Source organism: Manihot esculenta, chromosome 18 (assembly GCF_001659605.2).
Source record: "Manihot esculenta cultivar AM560-2 chromosome 18, M.esculenta_v8, whole genome shotgun sequence".
NCBI classification, from domain to species: domain Eukaryota; kingdom Viridiplantae; phylum Streptophyta; class Magnoliopsida; order Malpighiales; family Euphorbiaceae; genus Manihot; species Manihot esculenta.
In genome coordinates, this window is record NC_035178.2 from 27,574,680 (window position 1) to 27,588,835 (window position 14,156).

A 14,156-nucleotide genomic window follows, 5' to 3' on the forward strand; every position below is an offset into this window, starting at 1 on the left:
GGTGATCATCATACAGACAATGATGATGATACAGATGATAAGCTTGCAAGTTTAGTTTAATATATATTTTTTATTTGGACCAGTTAATAATTTTATTTTAACTTAGATCTGTTATATAAAATTAACATATATAATATAATTATAAAATATTGTGAATTTTAAAGATATTTTAGTTTATATAATGATTGATTTGGTTCTTACATATATAGTTGAATAATGTATAGGGTGATGATGGATATATATGAAAGTACAAGATGAATGTATATGAATATATGGAGCTGATGGACAACTATGGACTTCATTAACGGATTATCAATGAATTTTCCGTTGGTATTCCTAACGGAAAAAGTCCATTGTAATGAAAAACAATATTATTTTTATTCACTAACGCATTACTAACAAAAATTCCATTATAGTCAATAACAGATAAGTCAATCCGTTAGTGGAGTCCATGTTAAAAATATATTATTTTATTAACGGACATGTGATCCGTTAGTGACAACAACGGAAATCTCCATTGTTGATCCGCTAATGACAGTAACAAATTTTAAAACTGTTGGTAAATAAGTTACTAATGAAATTTTTTACAACCGATTTTATCCGACGCTAATCCGTTAGTAAATTGTTTTACTAACGAAATTACATTGTTTCCTAATTGAAATTTTTGTTACTGATATTGAAAATTCTTATGGTATATATTTCATATATAAAATTAAAGAAAAATAAAAAATAATCACAAATTTATCAATTAAATTATATAAAAATGATTAATAAAATAAAATATTGATTATTTATTGAAATACTAACTATTCGATAAAATTTCATAATTATTTTTTAAATTTCCTTGGAGTATATGGTAAGAACTCGAAGAGTCAAAAATTTTTAGATGAGCATCTAACATCTTAGTTCATAACCCATTCCTTAAATTGCTTCGACTTTTACACAAAAATTCATAATTTATGAAACCCCCCATGCACGTTTCAGACTTCACCAGATTCCTGTGGTTCTAGTTAATACATGTGGGGTACCACTAATGTACCAAAGCACTCCATAATTTCTCATACATAAACAGTAATTTACTGAACGTAAATTAAATACAAGCTATTCTTTAATTATGAATCCTCATTCCAGCCGCCTTCAATTCTTGAAATGCGTTTATGGTCCCTGTGTCAAAGCCGCCTGCAAACTGAATGTTCCAATTGTTTGTAAGATAATTAATTATAAATTCTGAAAAATGATGAGCTTGCGGGAGAAATGCCTACCTGGTGTACTCGATAAGCAAATCTTGCTCCCTGAAGCAGGAGATTCTCTTCATCCAAGCTCTCACTGTGCTGTAGTAGTTCTTTAGTTATTCTTTTCATGTACTCCTTGGCTAGCTTCAAAGAATTCAATTTCATCTGCAAACAAATTAATTTTGATTTCAATTGTAGTCAAAATACAAAAATCAACTGACTAATTGAGAATACCACATACTTAAAATATTTGCGTATGAGTGCTTTACAGAGAAATTTTAGATCTTATTTGTACAGAACTTTCATAAAATTATGTAAATGTATATATTAAGGCCCAAAAGAAGTGGTAATTTATTAGTTGGGAAGTTATTGTCATTAGTTGAACCATCAAGTTTATGGTAAAATTAGCTGTGTTACCTACCTGACCAATGAAGCCTGAGTCCAGCAACCATTCCCATGGGATCTGGAAATCCCTATACTTCTTGACCGTACTTTCCCTTGTCCTTTCAGTATTGTTAATGCTTCCTTCCAACCTGTAAATTTGATATTTAATCATGCAATTACTTCATGGGGTCAGTTAAAACAGCAAGTTAATTGCCAATTTAGTTTGTACTTGCTCGCCTGTCTTGCAGGGATTGCATCTTTCCTAAAGCCTTCATTAAAGGCTCTTTTGGATTGTCTTCAAATGATGAAGCTTCTGAATCTAGTGTTCTCAGGTCCCTGTAGTTGAAAGCAGCTTCTCTTAGAGCATCTGCTTTTCGTTCTGGCCATTGTGCGAAATGCTTCAATACAGCTCTTTCATCTACTAAGGAAGAAAGTTCAACATCTAGCCATTTTACAAATGACTCCACTTCTGATATATCCTTAAATGCCGCACACTCCACTTCTTTGATTAATGTATTAATGAATTCCTTGCGTTTTTCCACATCTGATTTTATCTGTCCATCACAGTAGAACGACAAAAATTATAAGCTTTTTCTTTCTTTTTAACCAGAAAAATGAAGGACTTCTTATATAAGAAAAAGCAAAAACTTAACATCAAACACTTCAACTAATCCTTTGTTATCATACCTTCCCTATACACCCAATCAATCTAAAAGGTTACATGTTCAGCGAAAAGTCTGGTAGAGAATGAAGGAACACCCACAAGACAATTAACCTAAAAAAATTATAAATTATCTTGATTTCATTTTGTTTCATGGAAAATATTTTATATAATATATTTTATATACTTTATGATGGGATCATTAAAGGAATTAGTTAACAGAAAATATGTTTCTAATTAAATATAATCAAAGCGAAGAAGAATGAATTTCTATTCTTATTCTTTGCATTTTGAGAATATTAATTTATTTTTTTTTTATTTTGAAAATTGTAACCAAGTAATGGAAAATAAATTATATATTTTGCTAAAAGATATTTTACATCAAAACTTTCCACAAAATATTTTTTAAGAAAAATATTTTACTATGTATCTTCTGCAAATAAACGGATCTAATTATATTAATTTTAATTTGCGTAAATTTAAATCTTTAATGTTGTCTAGTGGCGTACTTACAGCGGAAAGATGAGTGGAGCGGTTCTCAATTTCTCCAATCATGTTCAATGTAAAAGCAGTTCCTGAAGTAGCAGTAGAATTGCTTTTGTTTTCCATGTGGGCGCTTTTCCTTGTAAGCAAACGATAAAACTCAGCAACTTCTGGCACACGTCGAACTGATTTTGATAGGGGAGACATCTTTGTTGGTGGCGGTGGAGGTGGCGGGGCAAAAGTTGGTGGCAATTTATTAACTCCAGAGAACGGAGAGGATGAAACAGATGGAGAAATAAGCTTAGGTGGTAGGTTTGGCAACTGGCTTTCCTTTCTGGGTACTGATTCTTGCATTTTCGGCAATGGGCTTGAAAGATCTGCACTCTGTTTCGACACTTTGAGAAACTCTGATGGTTTCTGTTGGCATTCGTCATTCTTGCTACTTTCATTAGCATTCTGTAACTTCTTCCAAAGCATAGATTTCCTCTCGTTATCATGTGCTTTGAGGGAACTTATCTGTGCTTTTAGACGAATTATTTCTTGTCTTAATTCCTGATTTCCCTTCTCCAGTGATTCATTCCTTATCAAAGAAGCTTCGAGTTCTTTCTTCAGGTAGATGATCAAAGATTCATCTTCTTCTTGAGGCATTTTTCTCTCTAGTTCAGCTTTGCTCAGAAGAAAGACAGAATAGGATCTAGTTCTATTACTGGATCTTGCACCCTTTAAAGCACGATCTTACTTAGTTTTCAAGTAATATAAGTTCACCTAAGCCTCTGAAGAAATATGATCCTCATGTATGCAGACTACCAGGTATTACACAGGGTATTTCCGACATTTCCCCTTCCTAAAAGTGGTAGAAATTCCTGTGTTTGCAGCGTAGGCGTAGAGATTTATTTGGCTTGCTGGAAAGCGTCAAGAGTTGTCTACCCAAGAAGTTTTGTTAGGTGCAACATTAAATTCTCTGGTCAAATTTGTTGGAATCTATATTTTTTTGATTAATTATAATAGTATGAAAAAATATGTATATAAATATAATTATTAAAAAAATAATAATAAATATAAAAATAAAAAAAGAGCTGTATGGAGTTCCTACTTTTTACCACTCACAGATTGTCTTAATAGAAAATCATAACATATAAGCTTTATTTAAGAGTTTCTCATGCATGAATATCATTTGCCCTTAATATTATGGTAGCATCCATTATTCTTCAATTGCACACTTTGTTAGGTTCTTCAGCCAAAAGGGTATAAAAATCAGCATTCTAATATTTTAAACGTACCCCTCTTAAAGGCATGGCCCAAGGAGCAAGCAGGCTGATAGCAAAATTTCAACTGTGCCCATGTGTGAAACTTCTCTTAAACCATTGTCTTTGTCCAGGCGTGAGATCCAGACTGCGATGTTGGAAAAGTGGAAAATTGTATTGGGTGAGTTCTCCTATGGTTGATCTTTGTGAATTTTTCTATCCAGTAGTTCTTGATTGTATTGGGACTACATTTGTTATTCTTCACTTATGAAGCAACGCGATAAAACAAAAAATTTAAAAAAATAAAATAAAAATAAATTGTAAAAAAAAAGAGAGAAAGAAAACAACGGGAATGGAGGATGGTAAAGATGCTGACAAGTACAGAAATATTAAAGGGAAAAGGAAGGTATTGATAATTAATGCTTACCAGAATAAAGTTTTTCCTGATTTTACTTTAATCTTTTTCCAGCTTTTTTTTAGAGGGCATAATCTTTCTTTGATTTAAATATTTTGTATATTTTATATTTTAGTTGATCTTTCATAAGCTTATTAAATAGGGTGATGTACTCTTTTTGAGTTAAAAGTGAAAGATTATGCCAGACGGTTGAAATTTAACTTTTTATGTTTTAATATTGATACTATAAAAAAAAAATTGTCCAAAGAAAGCCATGAGCTATTGCCACAGTTAAGTACCGGGTGGTGTTAGAATAAATTGTCTAATTAGGAGTAGATTACGTAATCATAGGGATTTGCACAATTAACAGATTTGATATATATTGGTTCCTATATAGGCTTATCTTGTTTCCTTAGAATAGGATTGCTTTCTTTTTCTCCCCTGATTTTGCGTTGTAAATGTATCTATATATAACCTCCTTTTCGGAGAAGAATACACAACAACTAAATTATTTACAGATTCCATTGTTCAACATGGTATCAGAGCAATTCTGATCCTGGAAGAATTGCTTACCGAATTTCATATCTTGAAACCACCATCATAGCTTACCATCTGCGACATCATATTTTGTATTCTCCAACACCACTATTGTTCAGCCACAACAGAAGTCCAACAAAATATGGAGGACAAATCACAACCTACAGCTAACGTTACCCACCCAGGTATTGTTAATAAGGCAAATGTACTCTCTGCAACTTCTAAGAATAGTATTTGGATTATTGATACAGGTGCATCTGATCATATGACTAGAGATTCAGGACAGTTACAATCCATTTGCGCTTCTTCACAATCTGTTATATCTACAGCTAATGGTGGTACTTCTCCAATTACTGGAGAAGAATCAGTCATCTTGTCTAGTACTCTTACTGTAGATACTGTCTTGATTGTTCCATCTCTTGAATATAACATTTTATTGGTTAGCCAAATAAACTCTTCTATTGCCTGTATTGTAACTTTTTTTCCCTCATTCTGTGTCTTTCAAGATATTCTGACCCGGAAGATTCTTGGTTATGGTGTTAAAAGGGGCAAACTCTATTACTTGGATCTAACAGAGAATGGAAAACATAAAATAACCTTGCATGTCAAACGAGTAGTAGAGACAAAGCTCAAGTAACTGTTTGGTTGTGGCATTGGCGATTAGGACATATTTTATTTGGATATCTTAAGAAATTGCAACCACATCCTTTTTCAAATTTGAATATTTCAGACTTTCATTATGATATTTGCGAACTGGCCAAAAGTCACCGTATTTCTTTTTTACCATGCTTAAATAAATGTTCTAAACTATTTATAATTATACATTCTTATGTTTAGGGCCCTGCAAAGATTCCTTCTATTTCTAAAGCACGATATTTTGTTACATTCATTGATGAGTGCACACGAATGAATTAGGTGTCTCTGCTTCACAAAAAAAATGATGTTCTTACAGCATTTCAAGAATTCTGCAATATGGTGGGCACTCAATATCAAAGGCAGATTCGTGTTTGGCAAACTGACAATGCACTGGAGTTCTTGGATACAAACTGTGGGAAGTCTCTAAGCTAAAGAGGGATTCAACATCATACTTCTAACACCTATACTCCACAACAAAATGGCTTGGCAGAAAGGAAAAATAGGCAAATCATGGAAGTTGTTTGTGCTTCTCCCTTTGGCATGAATATGCCTCGGTTTTACTGGGGAGAAGCAGTGAAGTCTGCTATTTATCTAATTAATCGGGTCCCCTCTCGCGTACTTGATTTTCGAACTTCTCAACAAAAGATGCAAGCTTTCTTCTCACTGTCACATATCCCAAATCTTGAACCAAGGGTTTTTGGTTGCACAGTATATGTCCATATTCCAAAAATTTTGCGAAATAAACTTAATCCTTGTGCTAAATGATGTGTATTTGTTGGCTACTCCGATTTCCAAAAGGGATACCGATGTTATGATCCATGCATAAAAAGATTACATGTGACCTTGGATGTGTCCTTTCGTGAATCAGAACCATATTATTCAGGGGGAGTCACACCCCCTTCTCTTCAATGGGGGAGCTTTAGTGAAGAGAATATGCCATAAGAAATAATGACAGATTTCTTAGAATTAGAGGAAGCAAGTGAAAGTTTTCAGCATAACAGTCAGCAAGGTCTCCTTGAAAGATGTGATGAAGATTTATTAGTTCCTTTTGAAAAATTACAAATACCAACATCTGCTGAAGAATCATCAACATCTGAAGAGTTGCCCATGATAACACCATCAACCAAAGAATCAACTCAGAATGTCCTGGACACCAACATTTCTACTCAGGTAAACCTGAGTCCTATACTTGATGAGTTTAATGAAACAAGTAACTTTTGTGACAATTTGGCTCCTAGATATCCACAAAGATCAAATAAGGGTGTACCAAGAAAACAGTATGAACCTGACCTTAGAGCCAATGTCAAGTATCCAATTAGTAATTATCTTTCTACTCATAGATTGTCCAAGTCATATGCACTTACTATTAATCAATTATCCAAAGTATCTATTCCTAGTAGTGTGTAGGATGCCTTAGTAGATCCAAAATGGACAAAGGCGATAAATGAAGAGATGGAAACCCTACAAAAAATTCTATATGGAAACTTATTCCTCTACCTGAAGGAAAGAAGATAGTTGGATGTAGATGGGTATACACTGTGAAACTTAAAGCAGATGGAAGCATTGATAGATATAAGGCGAGGTTGGTTGCAAAACGATATACACAAAAGTATGGAGTAGATTATCAGGAGACTTTTGCATCGGTGGCCAAGCTCAACACAATTCGTATCCTTATTTCTGTAGCAACAAATCGAGGTTAGCCTTTGAATCAATTTGATGTTAAAAATGCTTTTCTTAATGGAGATTTGGAGGAGGAAGTCTATATGGAGGTTCCACCAGGGGTTAAACGGAGTAGTTCAAACAAAAAATGAAGTTTGTAAGCTGAAGAAATCGTTGTATAGGCTTAAACAATCACCTAGAGCTTGGTTTGGGAGGTTCACTTCAGTGATGAAGGCATTTGGTTATAAATAGAGTAATTCAGACCATACTTTATTTATCAAACACAAAGAAGGGAAGGTAACAGCTTTAACTGTGTATGTCAATGATATGGTCTTAACAGGAGATGATCCTTGTGAAATGAAGTTATTACAGGACTATTTGGCTGCTGAATTTGAAATGAAGGATCTTGGGCAACTTAAATATTTCTTAGGTATTGAAATAGCAAGATCAGAACGAGGAATTTTCCTTTCACAGCAGAAGTACATTCGGGATTTGTTGACTGAAATTGGAATGCTTGCCTGCAAACCAGCAGAAACTCCGATGGAGGTGAACCATAAACTCGGTTTGTTTACAGAACAAATTCCAACAGACGTGGAATGCTATTAACGATTGGTTGGGAGATTGATCTATTTGACTCATACGAGGCCTAACATAGCATATGCTGTAAGTATTGTAAGTCAATTCATGCATAAGCCAAGTGAAGAATACGTGAATGAAGTATACCGGATCTTGAGATACCTGAAGGGGGCTCTAGGCAAGGGACTATTATTCTCAAAGAATGGTACATCAGACATTGAAGGATACACGGATGCTGATTGGGTAGGCGATCAATCAACAAGGCGATCTACTTCGGGTTATTTTACCTTCGTGGAAGGGAATATGGTTACATAGAGAAGTAAAAAACAAAAGGTTGTGGCGCGGTCAAGTGCAGAGGCTGAATTCAAAGGTATGGCGTATGGTTTATGCGAGCTATTGTGGATTAAGAGCGTTCTAAAAGAATTGGGAATAGACAATGCAAGCTCAAATGAAACTTTACTACGACAACAAGGCTGCAATTGAGATTGCACAGAATCCCGTACAACATGATCGCACCAAACATGTTGAAGTTGATCGGCATTTCATCAAGGAAAAGCTAGACCAGAAGATTATACAGTTGTCGTTTGTCAAGTCAAAAGACCAGTTAACTGATATACTCACAAAAGCAGTGTCTGGAAAGATAATCCATAATATGATTGACAAGTTGGACATGATAGATATCCATGCTCCAACTTGAGGGGGAGTGTTGGAATAAACTGCCTAATTAGGAGTATATTACGTAATCATAGGGATTTGCACAATTAACAGATCTGATAAATATTGTTTCCTGTACAGGCTTATCTTGTTTCCTTAGAATAGGATTGCTTCCTTTTTCTCTCATGATTTTGTGTTGTAAATGTGTAATACCCGGCTAGACTCCGGTATCGGAATCCCTACCGTCTGGTGGGACCTCGGATGTCGGAAACCTCTAGAAGGGTAAAACTATGACTTTATGAAATGTTTTCATGTATTTCATGTTTTTAAGAATGAAAATTTAATGAGTTTTTGCATGAAAATAGCATTGGAGGAAAACTCAGGTTCGGCCGCCGAACCTCAAGTTCGGCCGCCGAACATGCATGCTTTCGGAGGGACTTTAGTCGCCCGAAAGTTTTGAGTGAGGGAAATGCAGGTTCGGCCGCCGAACTCCAAGTTCGGCCGCCGAACCTTGCATGCATGCGGAGGCACTTTCGGCCCCCGAACGTGGCCTGGCCAGCCACCTATAAAAGGGGCACTTAGCCGAAATGGGAGAGTTTTCTCCCATTTTCGACCTCAGCGAGCTTCCGACCTCCCTCTCCCAAATCTTGTGTTTTTCCTTCAATCCCCACCATTTTCTTTGAGTTTTAAGGTTCCACAAAAGTTTTTGAGTGTTTTTAAGCAAGTTTGGAGCTTGGAAGTCTTGGAGCTAAATCCCTCCATTTTCCGAGCTAGGGTCGTTCTTCCTCTAGATCTTCAAGAGGTAAGCCTCGATCTATGCTTCTTTTATGTTTTATGAAAGTTTTATGCAAGTTGATGGGGTAGAATGCATGTTTAGGATATGTGTATGTTTATGGGTATAATGTATGCTTTGATGAACAATGTATGTTGATGTTTGTGTGTTTGAAGTGTTGTAGATGGGGTATATTATAGTTTGAGACCCCTAGGTGTGATGTATGATGTGTATGCATGTGTTGAAACAAGTTTATGCATGTTTGAGGTATTTTTGGAGGCTGTGGACACAAGGGAACCAAGTTTCTGCCCTTCGGCAGAAACTCAGGTTCGGCCGCCGAAGTGACTTTCGGCCGCCGAACCCCCTTGTGGAGGCAGTTTCGGCTGCCGAAGCCTGCCCCCGAAACTCAAGTTTCGTCTCTGTCTGGGAGGTTCGGCCGCCGAAGGTGCCGCCGAACCTGCCTGACTTTCGTCTCTGGAGGGACTTTCGGCCGCCGAACCTGCCGCCGAAAGTGCCCTGTTTAGCCGTTTCTTGCTTGATTTCATGTGGTGTTTCAGGATGTTTTAGGGGGTCTTTGGGGAGTATTTTTGGAGTCTTGTTCATGTATGTTTGGTGCCTCATTTGAGTCCACCTGTGTAGGTTCGGACCCGAGGAACCGAGACCCCCGGTTGTGAGATAGTCGTTCAGAGTTCGTTGTCTAAGCTTCAGTTACCAGGTGAGTGGAACAACCCCTTAAGCTTTAAAGTAAACAAATAAATGAACGAATCCTAAAGCATTGCTCATGCATCACTATGCCATGCAATATTAGGTTGTTTGCATTAGAATTCACGAATATGTTGCATTGCATACTTTGTTGTTGATGTGGATGAATGTTGAATGATCCATTAGCCCTTGTATGTCATGATAGCCTATGTGAGTCCAGGTGTGCCTGCTACGGCTCTACGCCCCTGGCACTATGACTGATTATGGAAGTCCGGGTGTGCTTGCTACGGCTCTACGCCCCCGGCATGTATAAGTAAGAAAGATAGGGGCTAAATGGTGACAAGTTCATCCTTGTTGTGAAATGTTTGTGTTATGGCGCATACATGAAAGCATGAATGAGAAAAAGTTAATTGATGATAATAATAATAAAATGAATAATAATGTACCTAAAAATGGAGGAATTAAAACAAATGTTTTTAGTTTCTGCTCACTGGGCTCTAGTAGCTCACCCCACTCCCTTTATCCCCAAGTTGCAGGTACAGGATAGATCAAGAAGTCGGCTAGAGTGAAGTCAAGCCTTGTATGTTGTAATAGATAGTAGTGGACATGAATATGATGTAATGAGTAATTATGACCATGTAATGATGATGATGATGATTGAGGATTAGTGTGTGCTTGCCCCTATGCTTATGGTTATCCCTTTGACACATGATCTATAGAAATGTTTTTATGATGTAATTGATAGTCCAAGCTTATCGAATGATGAAATACCCCATTGGAGCATTAGATGAGGATTCCAGTGGTGGTTATGTTATTAGATGTGCACATGTTCAGGTTAAGCTTGGAAAAAGAAAGACAAAGTTTACAGTTTCATATATGTTGTTGATCATGTATGGGATATTACAGGTTACAGCAGGTATGCTTGGCTTGCTACGGGTCCCGGCGGCCTTAAGCCGATCTGGATCCTAGCGCCGGTAACGGGTCGGATTTCCGGGTCGTTACAGAGTGGTATCAGAGCCCTAGGTTCATATGATCGGACCTAGAGTGTCGGGCTCATAGATGTTCTAGAAGGTCAAGCACACTAGGAAAATCATGTCCACTAGGATAGGATGTAGAGTCCTGTCTATATGATGATATGATATGCCATGATGATATGCATGTGCATAAATGCTATGATGTGATGCTATGTAGGTGATGTGGGTTCATGTGTTTCCACATGAACCATATGATGCTAATGATTGTTTATGCTATGTGCTGTTTTTCAGAAAGATAGAATGAGAGGAACTCGTCGATCTGCACGATTGACTGGAGTGCCACCTCAGGACGAGGGCGCTGATACCCGTCCTTCAGCTTTGCCTAGGGCAATGTCCAGTAGGTCCAACAGAGACAGAGTAGCTAGAGACCCTAGAAGGTCTTTGGATCTGGGTAGAAGCAGATCAGTAAGGGGAACAGTGCAGGGAGGAATGTCTGAGGATATGGAAGTAGACCAGAGGAGGGATGGCAGTCTTGGTGTGAGCATGCCGGAAGAGGGCATGGGAGAATCAGACGGAGGCACTCAGGCCTCGAGTTATGTCCAGCCACATCACTACCCACCCTATTCACACCATCCTGGGTATTCGATGGGAGGTACATCGGATTACCCCAGTTTTAGCCCTTATCCTCCACATATGCCATACCCACCTTACTACCCACCATACTCTCAGTACCCCACGTACCCACCTCCACCTCCCTATACCAGTACAGCAAACCCTACCCCAGGGGATGTTGCACCTCCACCACCACCAGTACCTACTGTCCCGGAAACACAAGTACCCAAACCTACCTCATCTGGAGGGAGCAAGGTCAAGATGACCGATTACATGAAGCTGGGTGCTCCCCAGTTTGAAACCGGTGATGATCCGTTCGTGTACTTGGAGCGGGTCAAGGCAATTACAGATGAGATAGGGGCTGACGACAGTAGAGCCATTCAGATGGCCAGGTTCACGCTTAAGTGCAAGAAGGCACGGGAATGGTTCAAGAATTATGTGAACCCGAGAGTGGACAGCATGAATTGGGAAGAGTTTGCAAACGAGTTTGCAGGATGGGCTTTCCCTGATAGTTCAAGGGAATTGAAGATGATAGAATTCGAGCAGTTGAGGCAAACTGATGACATGAGTATAGACGAGTACACAGACAGGTTCCTGGAGTTGTTGCCATATGCTGGGCTGAATTTGGACACAGATCAAAAGAAGTCAAGGAGATATATTATGAGGCTGCATTCCAGGTATTCCTCTTTGGTACAGTCAGCAGAGAGGGAGAGTTTCCATGCCATAGTGGATATGGCTAGGAGAATGGAGGCTAGTGCTATCGTTGAGGGGAAGGTAAAACAGTCAGTGGCACAGTCTTCTGGTTCCAAGACCCCAGGTGGGGAAAGGTTAGACTCTTCTTCTCTGGGTACAGCAGTTGCAGGCAGTAAGAAGTGGGACAGAGGCCACAGAAAATCTAAGAAGAATAAGTTCTGGAACAAGATCAAGTCAGGTCTGGGCTTAGGCAGTGGCTCAAGCTCGGGCACAGAGGTTACAGCATGTATGAGATGTGGGAGACCACACAAGGGAGTATGTCTGGTAGGGACAAACACCTGTTTCAGGTGCGGACAAGCGGGTCATTTGGCTCGAGATTGTCCTAGAGCAGCCTTTGCAGCACCGTCTCAGCAGACAACCTCCGGCAGTGTGGTGCAGCCAGTAGCTCCAGCCGCAACACAGACCAGTGGCAGAGGCAGAGGGAGAGGGTCAGCCTCTTCATCAGCAGGATACAGAGGTGAAGGTCCATCAGCTCCGGCACGGATCTTCACTATGACTCAGCAGGAGGCCAGCACATCTAACACCGTGGTGGCAGGTAATCTCATCGTTGGTTGTTCTGATGTGTATGCCTTAATGGACCCGGGTGCATCTCATTCTTTTGTTGCTCCGAGAGTCGTGGAGAGGGTAGGATTGATGGTCTCTGGGTTAGAGTGTCCCCTATGGGTCAGTGGACCCAAGTGTGACCCGTCAGTGGCAGAGGCAGTCTGCCAATGTAGTCCAGTTTTCATAGAGGGAAGATGCCTTTCCGCCGACCTCGTGGTTCTAGATTTGACAGATTTTGACGTCATTCTAGGGATGGATTGGTTATCGACCCATGGTGCTACCTTGGACTGTAGAGACAAGGTAGTCAGATTCAGAGATCAGGATGGGTCCGAGGTCGTCTTCAGAGGAGACAAGAGGGGTACACCTAGAGGTCTGATCTCAGCTCTTCAGGCTCGTAGGTTGCTTAGGAGGGGATGTCAGGGGTTTCTAGCTCACGTGAGGGAGTTAGACAGTCATGTCAGAGAGCCCGCCTCAGTGCCTGTGGTGAGTGAGTTCTTAGATGTTTTCCCAGACGAGCTGCCAGGGTTACCACCTGCTAGGGAGATAGAGTTCGAGATTGAGTTAATGCCTGGTACCAGACCGATCTCTATCCCTCCCTACAGGATGGCACCAGCTGAATTGAAAGAACTGAAGGAACAGTTGCAAGAGCTGGTAGATAAGGGTTTCATCCGACCGAGTACTTCACCTTGGGGTGCTCCGGTTTTGTTTGTAAGGAAGAAGGATGGATCCCTTAGACTTTGTATCGACTACAGACAGTTGAACAAGGTCACTACCAAAAACAAGTACCCTTTGCCGAGCATCGATGATCTATTCGACCAGCTAGCAGGAGCAGGTTGTTTCTCCAAAATAGATCTGAGATCAGGGTACCATCAGTTGAGGATAAGGAATGAAGATGTACCGAAGACAGCTTTCAGGACCAGGTATGGGCACTATGAGTTCCTTGTGATGCCGTTTGGGTTGACCAACGCCCCTGCAGCATTCATGGACCTCATGAACAGAATATTCAGGCAGTATCTGGATCACTTCGTTATTGTCTTCATAGACGATATCTTAGTGTATTCCAGAAATGCAGAGGAGCATGCCCATCACCTGAGGACAGTTTTGCAGACCTTGAGAGAGCATGGCTTGTATGCCAAGTTCTCCAAGTGTGAGTTTTGGCTTAGGAGCATTTCATTCTTGGGGCACATTGTGTCAGAACAGGGTATTGAAGTAGACCCCAAGAAGGTAGATGCTGTAGCTAACTGGCCTAGACCCACCACAGTGACCGAGATCAAGAGTTTTCTGGGTTTAGCAGGTTACTACAGGAGGTTCGTTCAGGACTTCTCAAAGATTGCTGCTCC

At 39.3% G+C, this 14,156-nt stretch overlaps 1 protein-coding gene across 3 annotated transcripts; it reads right to left on the reverse strand.

Annotated features, from left to right (window-relative positions):
- Positions 1-906: 906 nt before the first annotated feature.
- LOC110606412 (protein CHUP1, chloroplastic) lies at positions 907-3,577 on the reverse strand. Of its 3 annotated transcripts, none has more exons than XM_021745209.2 (5): positions 2,791-3,577; positions 1,854-2,170; positions 1,654-1,765; positions 1,263-1,397; positions 907-1,179 (listed from the first exon to the last, which is right to left on the reverse strand). In XM_021745209.2, exons 1-5 carry the CDS (start codon positions 3,406-3,408, stop codon positions 1,156-1,158), a joined length of 1,206 nt encoding a protein of 401 aa, XP_021600901.1. In that variant the 5' UTR covers positions 3,409-3,577; the 3' UTR covers positions 907-1,155. The 3 variants fall into 3 exon arrangements, with proteins under 3 accessions (XP_021600901.1, XP_021600900.1, XP_021600902.1); XM_021745208.2 differs by having other exon boundaries at positions 907-1,186; positions 2,791-3,574; XM_021745210.2 differs by lacking the exon at positions 907-1,179 and having other exon boundaries at positions 1,262-1,397; positions 1,846-2,170.
- Positions 3,578-14,156: the final 10,579 nt, after the last annotated feature.

Bases quoted from the DNA above. Each gene is read 5' to 3' on its own strand.
- LOC110606412 (XM_021745208.2), bottom strand. From the start codon at position 3,408: ATGCCTCAAGAAGAAGATGAATCTTTGATCATCTACCTGAAGAAAGAA. The intron at 1,766-1,853 runs GCGAGCAAGTAC...TCAAATTTACAG, and splicing joins ATGCAATCCCTGCAAGACAG to GTTGGAAGGAAGCATTAACA. The intron at 1,398-1,653 runs GTAGGTAACACA...ATTTGTTTGCAG, and splicing joins ACTCAGGCTTCATTGGTCAG to ATGAAATTGAATTCTTTGAA.